The 19,458-nt window shown below is 41.3% G+C and overlaps 1 protein-coding gene across 1 annotated transcript; it reads right to left on the reverse strand.

Annotated features, from left to right (window-relative positions):
- Positions 1–1,289: 1,289 nt before the first annotated feature.
- On the reverse strand, positions 1,290–17,425 carry KIAA0408 (KIAA0408 ortholog). Its single transcript, XM_055310879.1, has 5 exons — positions 17,269–17,425; positions 12,953–13,318; positions 12,784–12,863; positions 9,724–10,885; positions 1,290–6,515 (listed from the first exon to the last, which is right to left on the reverse strand). Exons 1-5 carry the CDS (start codon positions 17,401–17,403, stop codon positions 6,342–6,344), a joined length of 1,917 nt encoding a protein of 638 aa, XP_055166854.1. The 5' UTR covers positions 17,404–17,425; the 3' UTR covers positions 1,290–6,341.
- Between the last annotated feature and the right edge of the window lie 2,033 nt (positions 17,426–19,458).

Below are 19,458 nucleotides of genomic sequence, written 5' to 3' on the forward strand. Positions count from 1 at the left end.
TGTTTCTTTTTCCTTGAGACCAAATTCTATTCTCAGCAATTTGGGTGTTCCCTATGCTCGCCCACATCATACATACAATTTTGTGTGATCTTCTAAGTTTTAAAAATGGACTTTCTCTTTGATTATGTGCTTGTTTTATATTACTATTGGAGAAAAACATCACTTTCTATTTCTGGGATACCTCATTTTGCTCTTAAGGTCTGTTATAGGAAGGTATGGGTGGCTTGTTTTATGAGACTGTCTGGGTAAGGTTTTAGATTCCTATGATACAGTCACAAGAAAACAATAAAGCAGACGTGGAGAAGGAATATATCCATCCACATGCCACCACCTCTTTTCAAATTCCTCACAGTCAGGTTTTCTGATGGCCTCCTCTCAACTCTAGTTCCTCAAAATATTCCAGGCGAGAGCTCAAGCTTTGCTGAACCCCCATCTATTTCAGCTTTGTGGTGGTTACAGTGATAGTTGCCTACTAGCCATTAATGCGTCCTTTGCTTGCTATCCAAGTCTCCTAGGCTCCGAACTTCGGGGAAGATTTGGTGTGCTGGTGAAGACCTCTCTGTTCCTATTCCCAGTGGAAATGTCCCGCCCTACCTCTAGCTGCATCTCTTAACCTTCCCACACATTGGTCCCCAGGACAAGGCTTCTTGGTCTAGTATCTTGCTTTTGACAATTTCCTTCCCTGGTCACTCCATTCCTACCCTGGCTCTGGCCTCAGCTTTGGGCCTTAGCTGCCTTCAGAAGAATCTCCTTGAAGATGACCACTTGCCAGAATCCTGAGCATGGTGTACCTTGGAGTCTTTGATGTTGGGCTCTCCCCAAGCCCCATTTGCTCAGGAAAACCTAGTACTTGCTTTGGATGAGCTGAGTAAGTCATGAATTCATGTAGTTTTGGCTCCCTGGGCTATGCCAATACCAGCTTCCTTTTTAAAAAGGTGATGTACTTAGTCTCAGCTCCTTTCTCCTTGCCTGGCATCCCTTTGGAAGAGTCTTTATTCCCAATAATTTATCTCCTGAATTTTCACATATAGAGACCATTGCTCCCTTTTACTCTAACATGTGACTTGTTTTAAAAAAATATTTGTAAAAGGTTCTCTGGCGTTCACTGGACATTAACTATTTCACTCCAGATATCATTAATTCAGAGAATTTTTAAACTGGGTTAATTATAACAAAATTTTGTGCAAATATTAAATATATAAATATATATATAATTCAGGTTAGATGATTTAGCATTATTTTGAGGCTGAACATTATATAGAAAAAAGAATCTGCAGATCCCAAACAGCTGGATTGAATTGTTTAATGATTTTTATAAAATGACATAAGTAAATAATTTAATTGGAGAATAAAGCTTCAAAAAGAAATCGGCAGATACAACTTATTTTGGAGAAAGATTATAAATTGGAAATAACTGCAAGCTCCAAGGGAAATGTTCTGGTTTATTCTGGAGTACATTTAAGCCATATAGTGTGGAGATTTCCTGTGATTCTTTTGAAGGGTGAGGAGATAAGGATTCATTTGGTACTACAGATGAGGATTGCTTCGGGTACTTATTAGTTTACCTTCAACATTTTGGCCCATGTAGAGATTTTATACAGTATCAGAGCATAGGCATCAAAAAATGAAAAATACTTTGATAAAGTGAGCCCTCTTCATGACTTCTTTAATAGTATCTTTTGAAACCACTGAAACCACAGAATTCATGAATGATGAACTTTGGGTAAGAAGATGGAAAGGCAAAATTAAGAGAAACTCTCAATGAAATAAAAATAAATAGCCTAATTGTTGTGCATAACATGTACGTGAAAAAGAACTGTTCACTCTTTGCTTCCTCTTCCTTTTTTTTTTTTTTTGAAAAGAGCCTGAATTACCAGGAGTCTGCAGAACCACCTATTTATTTCTCAGTATTATCTTGAGAAATATTTACTGTCTTGGTTATTTAATTTTTCTATTTGCAATTAGAAATCACAAAGGCTGCCTTGAAGTTTGTTGGAAGAAGTAAACAAGTCAAAGAACCTAAGTGTGCTTTGCAAGCCATCAGGTCATAGATGTGCGTAGGTATAGAGGGAAGCAGGACTCTGGTGTGGGAGCCCACGTGGGGCCCATCCTTATGATCTTGGCAGTCATACAGAGTTCTCTGAGTTTCAGGTTTTTTCCCCTTACCATGAGATTGTTCTGTATGACATTTGTGGTCCTTCCTATTCAAGACTCTTCCCTCATTTCTACATACCATCTTAGCTTCATATAAGAAGAATCTTTTTTCAGAATTTGCCAGTCATGCATGTTGGAATCAAAAGGTCACTGCAATATGTTTCAGATTTTAAGTCTTTTGGTCTTTTTTCCCATTGGAACTAAAATTATTCTTTATGATAAGAAAACTTCCTATAGTAGAAAATGTTGAGTAGACACTTGCCTGAAAGCTGCCCCCCGCCCACTTTTGTTTATTTGGGGTTTTATTGTTTTAATTTTTTTACTTTATGAAGCCCATTTTTTGAAAGAGCATATTCTGGACTATATTAAACAAAGAAGTCCTAGCTGTACATTCTAATAAAGATACTTGCTACTTAAGAAGAAACATGCAGAATTTGAAGCAAAGTAATACTATAATAGAAATCTGAATCTACCTAACATAATTAAGCTAATGTCACATATAAAGGCAAATTTCAGAAGAGTAACCTTTTCTTCAAACAAAAATTAATCAGATTCAATAAGCAGTTTAAATGGGCAGAGTGGTTATCACAGCATGAGAAGCTGTTTGGGGTGATGTGGGGCCAGGTGCAGGAATTCATGCAGGCTTGGCTTTTAGATTTTATTACCTAGAGCTATTTTAGGAGAAGCCAGGTCGAACTGTGGACATATTTGATTTTAGACTTTATAAAACTTTCAGCTTTACTGGAGACCACTATAGAAAAGGAGGAAAATCAAAATGTTCTCAATGTACACACATGCCACAGCAGGTGTTTCCACACCTATTTTATTTGACAACTTCCAATCACTGAAGGAGATTTTAATATCAAGTAGTTGTTCATCAGCAATTGTGCCTAAAAATAATTTTAAAAATCTCTGTAGGGAAGCAGATTGTCTTTTTTTAGATCCAGATGTTTTCTCAGGATGACAGGAAATCTGGCTAAATCCTCTCTGTAATAGGTAAATCATGCATGATAATATCTAACCATCTTCACTATGTAAAAACAAATGAAAGTTAAAGTTCATTTTTATAAATGAATTATGCAAACATAGCTTCTATTTTTATATTTGGCTTTGGTGATAAGGCAACATAGAGAACTCGTGCAAGGGTTGTGTGCGCACACACACAAGCACACACGCACACACACACACATGCACAAAAACTCAAGCACTTTTTCTGCCTTGTTCTTATTCCTTTCTGAGATCAGACCCCTTACTTGATATAAGAGTTTTCTCCCAAAAAGTCTGCTCAGCAAAACTTCTATTAATGCAAGTGTTTCTAATCACATATTTCTGAAATGTTTACAAATGTCTTGAATCCAGCAATGACGGCAAAATGAAGGGTGTGTGGTTGGGAAGAAAATGCCCATCCAAAGTAGAAAAACTACCAGTTAAAAATCACAATACATAAAAAAATATTTTTGAAGGATAATTTCCATTTACCTGATAGGTTTTTCCATAAAAAATTATAAAATACTTTAAAAGAGAAAACAGAATATTTCAATAATCTTTGTTTTAGTTTTTTCATCTTTACAATCAAGGAGTTGGACTAGATACCGTTTTTTTTTCCAACTCTAATAGTCTATGATTTTAGTCAACATAGGAAGATGTTAAAATGTGTCCCACTGTTTCATTCAAATAGTAATAGAAAAGGTGACTTAAAATTGTATGCCTGATAATATAACCCTTTTATTTTACAGGTAACAAAAGCAAGTCCCAGGGAAGTAACATGACTACCCAGTGGTACCCATCTATTTGGGCATCTATTGATTTCACTGCTTCCAAATATCTCTAACCATCAAATATTTTGCTTTCTTTTTGTTGTTGCTGTTGTTACTATTTAATTAAAGGCTCCAGATCCCCCTCTGCACTCCTGGAAATTCTGCTTTAGTAATTATGGGATGAGGTCAGGAATCTAATTTTTTAAAAAGAGATTCCCAATATTTTGACTTGTAGTTAAAGGTAGGAACCACAGAGCCACAGCAGACTACCTGCAATACAGTGATGGAGGGGAGCAGGTCTCTGTTGCCCAATTCTTGGGCAGTCTCTCTAATATAACATAGCAGCACCTCCCAGTGGGCCCATCACTGCATGCCACAGCCTACCACTTCCCTGGGTCCCCCCTCGTCCTTTCTAGATGTAAAGCACGTAAGTGCCATCTCTTGATGTCTAGGTTACTTTTCTCTGATAGGTTTCCTATGGACAAGAATATTCCTGAAAGAAACAAGAATGAAAAGAGTGGATCTAAACACCATAGAAATAGAAACAATTACACGAGAATATTATGAAAAACTAGATGTCAACAAATTGGACAACGTAAAAGAAAGGGATAAATTCCAAGAAACATATAACCTACCAAGCCTGAAACAGGAAGAAATGGGAAATTTGAACAGACCAATTACCAGCAAAGAAATTGAATCAGTAACCAGAAAACTCCCAACAAACAGAAGTCCAGGATCAGATGACTTCACAGGGAAATTCTACCAAACATGTAAAGAAGAGTTGATACTCATTCTTCTCAAACTATTTCAAAAGAGAGTGCATCTATAGGCCCTTCTTATCATCTGCTCGCTCCAACCTCATATTCTAGAAGTTTAATTAATCTCAATTCCTACAAACTCTCCTTATTGGAAAGTACGAATATGTCCATCACCATGCAACAGTCTTGAGCCTTTTAAGGCAGTCTGGGATTTGGAAATTATTTACTTTACCTCAAGTCATGATGTATAAAGGAATAACTTCTCTTAATTTTTAGGATGTATCATAAGAAGGTCTTTGAATATATAGGTTACAAGACTTTAACCTTTCCAGCAATAAAAGAAAAGCTCAAATAGAATTTATATCTAGTAACAAAGTTGGTTTTACAGAGAGATGGGGGAGAGCAAAACTGCTTCTAAGATCTTCCGCGTGGAATTCCAAGCACTTCAACATTCATACTTCCTTCAGTTCTCAACATAGATCTTAAGTGTTTACTGTATGCGAATTGTGGCCAAAATACACATTTCTGTTCCTCATGCTACTCATGGATGCCAACATTTAGTTTAAGGCTTTTTTTTTTTTTTTTAATGTAGCACACTGGAGGAAATATAATTCGGCTCTCAATGAAATACATTCCTAATCTTCCTCGTTTAATAAAAAAGTGAATTTTTTACCTACTAATTTTAGGGGAAAGTTAAAAGAAAAAGCAAATGACTTACCTCTAAATATGACTTCAAATAACTAAAAGCTATATAATTGAACAAAAAGTAGAATTCAACATAGCTGAATTTCTTTTCATATCCTCCGGAAGGGTTATCTGTTACTGAAGTTGACAAAATAAGTTGATTTTTAAGTCCTGTTGCTTCTAAGGCAGTCAAGTGATATGGCTCTGGGGATCAAATACACAGTTAAAGCCATAACAGACTACCGAATGATATACAAAAAATTTTGTGAACATTTCACGTTTGCTTTAGAAGCCTGATCTATTAAACCTGTGACAATTTTATTTATTTAAGAGAGTAAACAAGGAGACCAATGGTATTAGTCCATCCTTACAGCAGTTAAGAAACTATTTATGAGTTGTATTTAGAAATCTACCAAATGTTATTAACGTGTATAATTATTATTTTTCAATGTAGTTGGGGCCAAGAAAGTGTTTAGTTAATATATGTACCTCAAATGCCTTAAGTGGATACCTATTAAAAGGTATACAAAATATAAATAGTACTGTATATTTTCAAAAATTTTAAATAAACAGAAAGATACATAGGTATACATGTTATAATTTCAAAGTCAACACTAGCACATAATGTTTTTCTTATCTAAATACATACTAGGATACCTCCTATTTCAACACATGCATCTACAAACACTTGGCCATGCACATAACCTTGCTTTCTGCCACTTGCAAGAAAGTTAGAATATACATTATAGTACAGTTTCAACTTAAATCATATTGGCAAATTAATGAGGATGGCATTAAAAAATTCTGATCTAAGAACTCAAAATACGGGAAGGTATAGATTAAAAACACTGAAGACTGATGGGAAGTTAAGATTTAAATTGTCCCAATGATCTCGAAAGACAGAGAAGAGATAGGATTGGCTGTAAACACTCGGAATGCTCTGTTTGGCGATTAGGACTTTCGTCCTCTAGCAATCCAGGCCAGAGACTCAGACCATCGATGCTGCTGATCGTAGAGAGATGGTATAGCTGGGGGCAGTTCTCCGCAAGGCAGGGGGTGCTGATGGAGATCTGGAGGCCCATCTGGATGGGAGACGGCGATTTGCTGGTCTAGCAGGTCGGGAAAATCCTTTTCCATGTGAAGATTTCACTGCCACGGATTCCTAAGAGACAAAGGAAGACACCTGTCTCACTATACAAGCACCAACGATGGGCTTCACGTATTATGGATCCCAACTACAGGGTTAACGTGTTAGCATATTTACAAGCAAATAAAAGCATGGATAACTGAAGAAGGTAATTGTCTAATGTTTGTGGCCTTGAATCAAAAGCGACTCACTCTAATAAGGAATATGGCACTTGATAATCTTGTAATCTTTTCACACTACCAAATTTTAATACAACTGATCTTTTTTCCTTTTTTTTTTTTTTTTTTTTTTACAACTGATCTCTTGTTACAACTAACTATAAGTTCAGGATTCAAAGTTTATGTTAGATAACTGGCAATGGAACTATAGATGTTTCTTAGCGGGATATTAGGATGTTTTAGCATTATTAAAAAACAAAAATATAACAATTTATGGGCAAAACCATGCTCCTTTATGTCAAGCTATTGGCACTTTCAGAGGTCATGAGCAAAGGGCACACAGATCACTAAATGATTGATCTGATGCTTTTTTCCCCATCAAGAACTACTATTTCTCAAAAGTTTCAAAATTATCATTGAAATATTTAAAAATATAACTTCAATAAAAACAACTGTAAACAAATATATAAAATAAAATGATATCTGAAAAAATAGAAATAAAAATATAACTTTGTTGTAATTACAAATAGAGAATTATTATCTATATTGGGCATCATCAGATGACTTAAAACCTTTTCCTTCCTGTCACTTTTCTTTTATTTCTTCTTTCTTTTCTTTCTTTCTATTTTACTGGGAAAAAAATATTCTTAGACTTTTGCAATAAAAAAAAATTTAAAAAGTTTCCATGACACGTTTTATACAACTATTATTATTGCCCTTCTTTACAAAGCCTATGCTCTTTCATCTGAGATGGGTAGTGAGGGTGGCCTCTATCTCTATGACAATAACCTGCAATTTCTTTTTCTCTCTTTGGAATCTAATTTTTTTAGGTTTGCTCCCAGAGTATGGTGGGGGAGAGGATGAAGAACCATTCTTAAGAATCTATAATAGAAGACCCCTCCTAAACCTCCAAACAAAGCAAAAATGTAGCTCATGAATATTTTGCTGGTTATTTTATACATGTTTCCACTTGCCATCTGAAGCTATAGGGCCTCCTAAGTATTCATGGACTCAACTAAAAAACAGAAAAATACAAAACCAGGGTAATTATTTGTACCCTGTGCAAAAAGGCAAAATTTCTAGTGAAATGGATAAAAACTGGTATTTTTATGCGGTTTGAAAGCCCCGATATTTTTTTTACATCAGAAGGAGGCAACCCGCACAGCTTAAAACTATGCTGCATACACACTGCATTTTGCAACAGTAGGATTTTTCAACGTATTAGTTAGTTATGATAATATGTCACCATGCAACGTTTTGTAAATTATGCATTAAAAGGGATCATTGGGTGGTTCTTTATTGCAAACATCAATCTCTTCGACATCTTTTTCTCCTATAACTAATGAAGATTGTATTCTTTTGCAAACAGACCAGACCAAAAAAAGAACAACAAAAAATGAATACTTTTGGGGAGGGCAATTTTAAGGCTAAGAATTCACACAAGTAAGAATGGCCTTAAAAAATTTTAAGCTATAATATCATTTTATTCCCATGTGCTGCCTTTCTGCTCCACAAATAAGAGAACTTTCTGAGGCATTATTTTATGATGTGTTAGACCTACAGTCACATATGTGTGACTAATCCCCAGGAGAAAGAACACGAATCAGATGCCAGGAATGACTGAACCAATCGTAGCCAACAACTGAAAAGTGCAAGAAGTTATTTTTAAGGTTTCCAACACTCTTTAAAAAACGGCAGCCAGGGTCGTTCAGGGGTTTAGCGCTGCCTGCAGCCCAGGGCCTGACCCTGGAGACCCGCGATCCAGTCCCACGTCTGGCTCCCTGCATGGGGCCTGCTTCTCCCTCTGCCTGTGTCTCTGCCTCTCTCTCTGTGTCTCTCATGGATAAATAAATAAAATCTTAAAAAAATAAAAATAAAAATATAAGCACCAAAAGAATAGGATGCTATAGACCAATAACGCTCATTTGGAATGGTTTTTTGTTTGTTTGGAACGTTTTCTTCCAGAGAGAAACTTACAACAGACATCTGACCTGGAAGTTCCCGAGTCCATTTATTTACATCGCCCCATTTCAGAATCCTTAAAAAAGTTATCATGTCCTATTCCCAGTCTTAAAAGAAGACTTTAAGAATTTGATGGTGATTTTAAGAATTGATGGGGTGTTAGAGTCCTAAGGTCTATACTTAATCACAAATAAAGGGTCGAGAAGTTAAGAACGTCTGGAGGGCGCTGGACTGGCCCCTGGGCGGCGGCCGGCAGCTCCGAGGGCTTTGGGCAGGTGCTCCTCGTCCCCCTGGCCGGCGGGGCTGGCCTGGGCCTGAGCACCTGCTGCATCCGAGGCAGCCCCGCCCTAGGGAATCCCCACCCCAGGCATTCCCCACCCACCCCGGGCATCCCCGCCCCAGGCATCCCCGCCCCCCCTCCCCGAGGTATTCCCCCCCGGGCATCCCCGCACCCGGCACCCCCCACCCCATCCGCATCCCCACCCCAGGCATCCCCACCCCCCGGCATCCCTGCTCCTCCCCAACCCCCCAGGCATCCCCCTCCCCCAGGCATTCCCCCCCTGAGGCATTCCCCGCCCCCCCCCGGGCATCCCCGCACCCTTTGCCCGCATCCCCGCCCCAGGCATAGCCGCACCAGGCATCCCGGTTCCCCCAGGCATCCCACCAACCCCCCGGCATCCCCAACCCCCCCAGGCATCCCCGCCCCGGGCATCCCCGCACCCGGCAGCCCCCCCACGGGCATCCCCGCCCCGGGCATCCCCCCCAGGGATCCTCGCACCCGCCCCCGCCCCGCATCCCCGCCCCCCGCCTCCCCGTCCGAGGCATCCCTGACCCGCATCCCTGCCCCGCACCCCCGCCCCGGGCACCCCCGCCCCGCCCCCGTCCGCATCCGCACCCTGGGCATCCCCGCCCCGGGCATCACCCGCGCCAGGCATCCCCGCCCCCCCAGGCATCCCCGCCTGAGCATCCTCCCCCCGGGCATCCCCCTCCCCCCCCCCCCGGGCATTCCCGCCCCAGGCATTCCCGCCCCAGGCATCCCCCCCCACATCCCCGCATCCCGGCCCCAGGCATCCCCCCCGGCCGCCCGCATCCCCGCCCCTGACCTCAGCGCCGCCTGCGGCCGACCGGCCCGTGGGGTGGCCTCCGTCTCCCTCCGTCTCCTCCCGGAGGCCCTGGGGACCCGGCGAGGCGGCCGGAGCGGCAGCCTCGTGGCCTCGGAGCAGCCTTTCCACGACGCCGTAGTTGGAGCGGGGGTCGGCGGAGCGCGGGCGGCCGGCCAGGCTGCGGGGCCCCCAGGCGCGCGGGAGCAGCGGGCGGCGGGGGCCGGGGCTGGGGCCGGGGCCGGGGCGGGGGCCGGGGCGGGGGCCGGGGCGGTCGGGCACCTGCGCCCTGGGCACGGGCCCCTGGGCACCGGCGGGACGACCCCCGGACTCCTCGTCACCCCCCGCGGCCCCCAGGGCGGTGGGTCCGGGCCCCCCGGGGGGTGGCTGGTGGCTCGGCGGGGGCTGCGCCGCCCGGCAGTTCCGATCCGTTCTAAACACGATTCGGTTAAATTCATCGGTCTTGGCGGCCAGCTTCTCATTCCTGGTGGTCCTGAAGCCACAGCGGAGACCCCGAAGCAGGCCACTGCCCTCGGTGGCCACGGAGCCAAGGTCGTTGGGGCTAGAGGCGGCCGGGCCACCTGGGGCCAGCGCCTCCCAGCTCTCGGGACAGCAGGATGCAGAGGGACCATTCTGTGCGGCCACCCCACCGCCACCAAGCCAGCTGCCCAGCCCAACACGGTCCTCACATGCAGGCTTGTCCTCTATCTTGGCTTTGGGCGCCAGAGAAGGAAACACGATGCCACCTTGCAGGGCCTGCCCTTCATTTGCACCCAGCCCAGGGGCCGCCCGGGGCCTCCAAAGGATGTCAGGACCACAGCCCCTTCCACCGTGACCCTCCGGGGCCACCTGGATGCTGCGGCCTAAACCTCCCTTCAGACTCCCAGGAGCTCGTTCTGCACAGGAGCTGGGAAAGTTTCGGGATGTGCTTCTCGGAGGAGGAAGGGGCGGAGCTTCATTTCTCTGCAGATCAGTCGTACCCAGGTCACCCTTTTTCCTAGCCCCGCTCGGGGGCACATCGGTGCAGCTTAGATTCTTTCCGTGTTCCTGTGTTTGCTTTTCCGAGTTGATTGGAAGAATGCCCTGGCCATCGCTGATCATGTGCTCTCCGCGAGGCATGTTCGTTACACGCGGCATTTCCTGCAGGAAAGAATCTGACTTCATCCTAAACAATTATAAAACACAGCATATTAGCGATCGTTTTATTTAGGACGAGTTCTCAAAAGAAACCACGCTTAGGCAATGAACTTCTGCTATAAGAACAGGACTCCCAACTTCCTCCAACAGCATTTTCATGTAACTTCTCTAAGTCAAAACCTCCAAGTCCTTTTTTACTGTAGGATAAAGCCTACCTCTCAGTGTGGCACTCACAGCTCACCTGCTCTGACCCAAACTCTCTTTCCCTGACATTCCCAAATGGGCTCTTACACTCAGACCGGACGGCGCAGTCTCCTGGGTGTCTGCTACTGGCATTCCCATTTCCACAGCTTCTCCCTACCATTTCCTTACCTCTGCTCTACCCACCGAATTCCTATTCGTTATGTCATGTGAGCTCCGGTTCCTTCCCTTGAATTTGAAATGACATCCTAAGCTAAGAAGTGCAACAGAAATCCAAATAAAAGTTCACTGAAACATGTGGTAGCAAATGGAACGTGTCATTTGGGCTTGAGGCAAGAGTAAGAATTTTTTCGGGTAAGTAAAGGGCATAGAGGCAAAGTGAGCCACAGTAAAGATAGTGTGGCTCTGCGAGGAATAGTAGGGCCTTTGGTAGGGCCTGATCGCAAAGCAGAGTGGGGAGGATGAAAGAGACAGGAGGTTAAATTGGAACGTATTTGAATTACGTGCTAAATAAAGACCTTCAATTTTTTTTCCCCTAAAGTTTACGGAGTAGCGAGGAGAAAGAACATTATACCAGGTGCGATTTGTAAAAGAAAATTGGTGAGTCTTTCCTAAGCTCGATAAAAAAAAAACAAAAAAAAAACAAAAAAAACAAAAAAAACAAAAAACAACAACAACAAAAAAACACAACAACAACACCCAAATAAAGTAGCAATATAAATTTCCAAGTTAAAGTTAATTGATCATACGGATACTGGATACGTATAAATCCTCTTTATAGGTCTTCAACTTGCAAAATGTTAGGAGACAGGGTACAATCAAGTGCAGATAAATAATAACACAGAATGGTAGGCAAAAGCAAAATGGGTAGGTAGAGGGCAAAATTATGCACACAATATGGTTGAATAAAAATATCTATTGTAAGTCATTATAAAAACTCTTTCTGAGCTTTCTAAGAGCCAAAGACAAATAAGGTACACACTGATGCTATTCCCAAGAGGAACACACTTCCTCACTAGGAGATAAATGTTGATCCTAGAACCATCCACCTTTACTTACCTTGCAGAGAATTACAATTTATTTTTTAATAAATTTTTGGTGAATTTAATAAATTTTTGGTGAAAACTTACTTTTATAATTATAGAGGTGTTTCTAAACTGAAACAGCGTTTTTCAAATTTAATTGTATGTGTATTTACATATTTATGTATTTACAGTATATTGTTCTGACAATTATGTACACCTCCATTATACATATACATAGTAAATACAGAGAAATAAGAGACTTTTAGGTATAAAAAACTTCAGTAGACCATCTCTATTTTTTTTCAGTAGACCATCTCTAATTAAAACTCCACACTGTCCAATCTTAAGATATATTTAACTTATTAGCCCAGCTGTGCACTCTTCCACTAGCCAAACACTCACAGTGAGAAGGAGGTACGTAAGAAGCTACTGGACAGTGTACCTTAACCAAACACCAACAGAGCACAGTATTCCTAACAGTCAAGTCATGGAGAGAATGAGAAGATTTGGTTTAAGAATTAGTAAACAGAGAAATACTCAATTAAAGCCTTTATCTCTTGTCTAAGATAACAGATTTTTAATGACTCATCGTTAATTCGCACTAACAAAGTGTAATGAGGAGGCAGTTTGGATTCATTCACTGAAAACAATATTTTTCTTGACTTTCTGATATAAAAGAATCATAGATGTACCAGCCCACCTTCTGTGGTTAGACCGCTTTCGGATTTCCTCTTGAAAGCTGCATAATTCTTCACTAACTTTGGCAAGTTCTTCAAGAGCCTTTATATATATAAGCAATAGCGGGTTAGCACTTGGAAATGTAAATATTTCTTTAGAAACAGTTCTAGGCCAACCACAATCTTACTTACTGAGTTGAGGGCCCCAGAACTGCTCCTGCTCTCTTCCCCGGAAGTCCTCAGATCAGGGCAGACCTCATATTCTTTTTGGTTATCTGTGGCCAAAGGATCCGTAAACACGACTTTTGATTTTTTGGTTGCTTTTTGTTCCTTGCACATTTGATTTCCTTCACAGGGTAAGCTGTGCTCTGTTTTATTTTCTCTTTCCAGACCATCCCTGTGATTCATCCGTGTAAATTCACATCGTCCTGAATTGGGGTAGTTTGGAGGAGATCCCACCACTTGATCTTGAATCACTTTCTCACGATCGTGACTGAGGATCTTATTAGCACATTCATTCATGTTGATTTTCCTCCGAAGCTTTACTTCATGGCAAAGCTGCAAAGAAAATGAAGAGAAAGCTTTTTCTCCCCTTTAATGTACTTCATCAATATTTTTGATACTAAACACGCTATTTTGAGTTCTCTTTGCCACATCATGATATACTAACTACCCTGGGGTATTGATGCTCATGCCTCTGAGTAGCGTTCTAAAATCTGATCGGCCAGAAAAACTCTGATGAACCATAAGGACTACTTCTAGTAGGTCAAAGTATGGATGGTAATTTCTTTTTTTTTTAATTTTTATTTATTTATGATAGTCACACAGAGAAAGAGAAAGAGAGACATAGGCAGAGGGAGAAGCAGGCTCCATGCACCGGGAGCCTGATATGGGATTCGATCCCGGGTCTCCAGGATCGCGCCCTGGGCCAAAGGGCAGGTGCTAAACCGCTGAGCCACCCACTGATCCCCTGGATGGTAATTTCTATGTCTCTGTGTAGGAATCAAACTCATTCAGAAATAAGATAAGCCCGCACCTATATAAAACATGTCATGATGATGCAGAAGCACTGTTGGAAAATTGGAACGTCCTGAAACAATTGCTGGTCATGCTCTCTAACAGCTTTCAGAGAAAAGTAAGAATTTAACTAATATTAGTAAGAATTTAACTAATATTAAAGCCATGTTTTAAAAGTCTACGATTGCACTGGCATGCCAACGCTCAAGTGTGTAAATAGTTGACAGTATCATGCAGCACACCAGTTCATTCCATTCCCTGAGTGGAAGTTGTGCAATCAAAGGATGTTTCCTTTGGAAGTTATGTTGGTGTTACTGACGTATTGCTGGGTATTGCTGAGATTTTTTTTTTTTTTTTTTTTGGAAAAGATTTTTCCGTTTTTCAAAAAAGATTCCTCATCCTGATTAAAACAAACGTGACCCTGTCCTATGTGATACCAGAACTCTAAGGCTTCAATCATCTGTGTTAAAGTGGATCTCAAATTATTTCTTGATGAGAGTTTAGTTTAACCTGCTGGCGCTCACACAACGCACCCCTAGAGGAGGCCAGTGGCCTTTTCTCTTTAGGCTTGAGTTGTGGGAAAGCGTGGCAAATTTCAAAGGAGCCTGTCGGCTAACTATTAAAGCAAATAACTACGTTCTCCAGCCACAACCTATATCTACACCACATCTATTATTCAAAGAGTAGGATAACAGATTTATTGCTCTTCAGTATTTACCCAAATTTGGGAGAAGCACTATACATAGCTGGTGCCTGAATATAAATATAAATAAATATACTGTATATATTTATTCCCATAGATGCTTACACATCTAACGTTGCATGATCGCAGGATTGCATCAAATTATAGCCATGGATCCATTGTTTTGGCTCTCATAAAATTACTTATCCTGAGCTATTGTGAGCATTCTGGTTTGGGCTGACCTTGGGAGATTCTCTAAGGAGCAGCTCTCAAAAGTCCATCTTAAATCTAAGGGTGCTTATGGTGACATTGTCCTCTTTTTGAGGCGTGATGGGTGAAAACAAAATTGCTTTATTTTCAAAATCGGGGACAAAAGTGCTATTCCTGGGAAACAGGTTTGCCTTTGTCTTCTGAATATTGAGAAATATGCATCTGCTGATTTTCACGGTCGTTACTGGAAAGACAGACTTGGTACATGCAATTCTCATAAGATCCTTCCTCCTGTCTTCATCTCACCTTTGTTGTTGTTGTTGTTTTATTTTGAAATACTTCACCTTATGTAAGATTTTATATACCATCTTAAATTCTCTGGGGGATTTAAGTGAGGTATGGATAAGCAAATAATATAATGCTATTGATGGAAAACAGATTTATTTTGTATAAGAAACTGTGTTACTTCATACCTAGCACTTGTCAGTGGTTATCATTTGAACAAAGGTGACAAGCAGAAAAGACTGCAATGTGATAAAAAAAAAAATTGTCAGAAACCTAAGAACTCTAGGGTTTCTATCCAAATTACTCCAGGTTTCAAATAATCCAAGTACGTACATCTTTACATTTCGCAACAGCAAATGCAATGATTGTGGATGGTGGCTGAGCGAAGGATCATTAGCATCTTAACACTTGACACTGGATCTCCCTGGAAGATACCACTTGGAATCAGGTTACATGCCCACCTGCGGGAATCTATAATTCCTTAGGACACGGCTTACTAATCTGTGTCTGAGTCCATATACAGGCCTTAGTGATATATATTAGACAAATACAGTCTATTCTGCTTGCAGCATGTTATAATTTTTTGTGTATTGGTGTTTAATTTCAGTCGGAAAAAAATGTCTTGATTCTCTGTGACATGGGAGGGTACTTTCCTCCTGTTTTCTTCAAATTCTCCTACCCTCGTTTGTAGCCTATTAGGCGTGTTAGAAGTACATTCTTATGGGCTACAAAGCTGTGAGGAGAAAAGAGCTATGTACTCGGATGATAAGAGTAGCATGAGGCCAGTGTTCAGGAATTACGGAGCATCATCTATGGGTATTCTGGGGAAGCACCTTATCCAGACACACTCCCAGGGCTGGAGGGAGCTGTATATTACTAGACACCTAGAAAGCACCGTGGCTACTATTCAAGATGAGGAAAAAAATCTTACAGCCCTCTACCTCCCCGATGCAGAAAGGAAGAGCACTTCTACAAACTACCATCCTATGTTTAAGATACGTTTAATGCCTGCGAATCGAAAAGGCGGATATTTACCATAGATAGAATCTACGGGGTTGTCAGCATAGCTATTTGACAACACAGGATTTAAGCAGCAGATTCTTTTAGCCACATGGCTTAAACAATTGGTCAGACTAATCCTGACTCCTTTAATTTTTTTGGCTCGGATGCCAGAATTATCTGGCCTTCCAAACCTTTGGGAACCAATGACCCCTGAGCTTTGGATTCTGACTTGACATAGATATCTCCCTGTTAATCCCCCCTTAGTCTGTAGGTTAAGGAGTTACATGAGTAAGCAAAACACATTTCCAAACCAGAGAGGTACGAGCAGGGGATTCTCATACGCTACATGCCTGCCTTCTCAGCTCCGTAACACGGAACAGTTTAACAGTTACTCTTTTTAAATTTTTCCTTGCAGTGTGCCAATTGACATTTTGTTCACAACCGATTACACGGCTGTTAATAAGAAAAATATTTGCACTATAAACACATAAAGCACCAGCTTTGATTGTCTGTGAAAAAAGGCCAAGGAGTCTGTTTAAAGAATCACTTTGGCAATGTGCACAAACCATGTCCCAACATGAATGTCATTGGAGGCAAGCAAGATAAATATAAATAATTTTCAGTTGAAACCAGCTCAAAGATACATCAATGTGAATACTTCAAGGAAATATTCCAGGGCTGAGGGATGGTTAATGGAGACAAAATGACTATTTGTATCAGAGCCCTGGCACGTTGTTTTTCATAACCCCTTTCCTAACAAATGCGCCAATAAATGTGGCACATTTTGCCAGAATAAATATCATGTCCACCACCATTCTGATATACGACACTCCTTTTGATTGCACCGAGTGATCTAATACATAATTTCCTTTAGTAGACATGATTCATAAATCATCTCAGGAAAAGATCTGTATTTTAATGCCCAGTTGTAATTTTGCTAATATACGTCCCACCGGTTATGTTTTTCTTACATTTTCCTCTTGGGCCTCGTGCTTGAAAGCTCATGCAAAATACGTTCCTCACTTTTGATACCAAGGCACTTTAGTCAAAACATGATAAACTGATACATTTTAGAAGGACATTTTAAGTTCTTCATTTTCATACTGGGCTATCAAAAAAAAAAAAAAGCCTACTCCCTTCAATACCCCTGGATAAGGTTCTGCTATTTTTGGTCTAGCGAATGTCATTGAGACATGCCTTCCTGAGGCAGAACAAGGAAAACAGAAATGGTTTCCAATACAAGACAAATTTCAAACGGAATTTTCATTCTGAGCTTTAAGTGTCAATGTAGTCGAAACAAATCAATCTGTACCTCCTCTATCTTCTTCTGCATGATTTTCCATTGACTCTCCCATTCCTTCCTTTCGTTGTCAAACTGGTCCAGCAGTTCCATCTTTTCCTTGTGCCAGTCGGTCTCTGTGTTCTCCCACTGCTTATGCAGGGCCATGGCAACCGTGTGAGTGTTACTGAAGGGGTATTTCTGCTTGTCTCTGCCTTCTTAACTGTTTCTTGGAAGCTTGGAGTTGGTTTATTTGAAGCGGTCTCACTTGCCTTTAAAATAAAGCCTACTATAAACATAACAAGAAAGAGTTCCAAATCCATTTGCTTTTTGGAAGCATGCTATCATTTTGTTAAGAGCCATCGACATACACAAACGACGGGAAAACCGTACTTAAGAGTAGAGAGGAAATGATGAAGAGTCTGCTTACGAGGAACGAACACAGTTGGGACACCTGGGTGGCTCAGTCCATTAAGCCACTGACTTGGGATCTCTGCTCGGGTCTTGATCTCAGGGTCATGAGTTCAAGCCGTGCATTGGGCTCCGTGTTGGGCTTGGAGCCTACTTAATTAATTCAAGCAAACAGAAGAACTAACATAGTCAAAAAGTAAGTATGGCCCAAAGGGGTTTTTCCCCCTTGCTCAAATGGGTTTTTTGCCCTTTCTGAAATCAGACAGCAATATCATAGCTGAATGCATATGTGAGATGTAACTGAGCATTCCTTTAACCAACTACCTCCTCTAAAGATGGACTATCTAAGGGTGACTATCTAAGGGTGGAAGTATGAAATTCAACTGTATGGTTGGATCTGCACAACCATGGTGGATTCTGCTGCAACAGGATTACTCCTGTTTTGAAGCAATGAGATTATATGTTTCTGCGACTTAAGGTCCTGAAGCAGTGCTGGGCGGCAGTCTCCATTTTATGTTCAGAGTTTCAAGCCCAAGCCAGATGTGATTACTGTATTAGTCAGACCCCTTGAGCTGGGGGTCAGTCTGGGACTGATGTATCAGCAAAAAACCAAACTCACCCATAAAAATAGTTTCATCATTTTAGTTCATCAAGTAAAATATAAAAGCAGTAAAGCCATCCTGGGAGCCACATGCTAAAATTCACCCATTCTCTCTTTTTCTTCTCATGGACCATATATCAGAATATGCTGCTGAGGCTACTGAATACAGAGCACTGACGACGGTTTGCTCAGTTTGTAAGGATACCCTTGATTACATTAAGCAAGGATGGAAATAATTAGATTTCTAGCATTTAGCGTATGTGTATTTAGGGTCTGAAGGTGCAGTTTATTTATTTAATATTTATTTATTTATCTAGAGGGCCCATGTGCAGTGGGTGTGAGGAGGGGGGCAGAGAGAGAGAGAGAGAGAGAGAATATTAAGCAGGCTTCATACCCAGCACGGAGCCCAACATGGGGCTCAATCTCACGACCCTGAGATGGTGACCTGAGCCAAAATCCAGAGCCTGATGCTTGACCGACTGAGCCATGCAGACGCCCCTGAAGATGCAACTTAAAATACGAGATTGGTAACTCTTTTATAAACCTAAAATTTCTGAGATTTACTTTCTTTACATTAAAATGAAGGCTACTTATAGGATAGTTACAAAGTTTAAATGACATACGGTATGCAAAATAGTTTGAGAAACTTAAACATTTTCCCTCGTTTTTTCCTTTAAAAAAATCTCGATCTGGCTTCTACTAAAAATATATTTTTAAAAGATTTTGTTCATCCATTTGACACAGAGAGAGAGAGAGCGTGCACAAGTAGAGGAAGGGGCAGAAGGAGAGGGAGAAGCTGGCTCCCAGCTGAGCAGGGAGCCCGATGCGGGACTTGATCCTAGGACCCCGGGATCACGACCTGAGCCAAAGGCAGATGCTTAACCAACTGAGCCACCCAGCTGTCCTCAAAAATAATTTTTATTAAGGTCATATGGGGCATCTGGCTAGCTAGGTCAGTGGAGTGGGTGACTCTTGATCTTGGGGTCGTGAGTTCAAGCTCCACCTTAGGTGTAAAGTCTACTTCAAAAAATTAAAAAAGGAAAAAAAAAAGAAAGACAGACCACTATTTTTTAATGAGTGGAAAAGAATATTTGAAACGTTTGAATCATCATCTAAGATAATCATGGGTACTGGAAGTCTAGCTCTTGGGTTTTCTAGGCCATGATCGAAATGCGTTAATTCACCAGGTGGCGGCTAATGCTCATTAGGAG

This window comes from Nyctereutes procyonoides, unplaced genomic scaffold, assembly GCF_905146905.1.
Source record: "Nyctereutes procyonoides isolate TBG_1078 unplaced genomic scaffold, NYPRO_anot_genome, whole genome shotgun sequence".
NCBI lineage: Eukaryota > Metazoa > Chordata > Mammalia > Carnivora > Canidae > Nyctereutes > Nyctereutes procyonoides.

Bases quoted from the DNA above. Each gene is read 5' to 3' on its own strand.
- KIAA0408 (XM_055310879.1), bottom strand. From the start codon at position 17,403: ATGGCCCTGCATAAGCAGTGGGAGAACACAGAGACCGACTGGCACAAG. The intron at 13,319-17,268 runs GTACAGATTGAT...TTTTCTTTGCAG, and splicing joins TGCAGAAGAAGATAGAGGAG to CTTTGCCATGAAGTAAAGCT. The intron at 10,886-12,783 runs GTGGGCTGGTAC...ATAATTGTTTAG, and splicing joins AAGCGGTCTAACCACAGAAG to GATGAAGTCAGATTCTTTCC.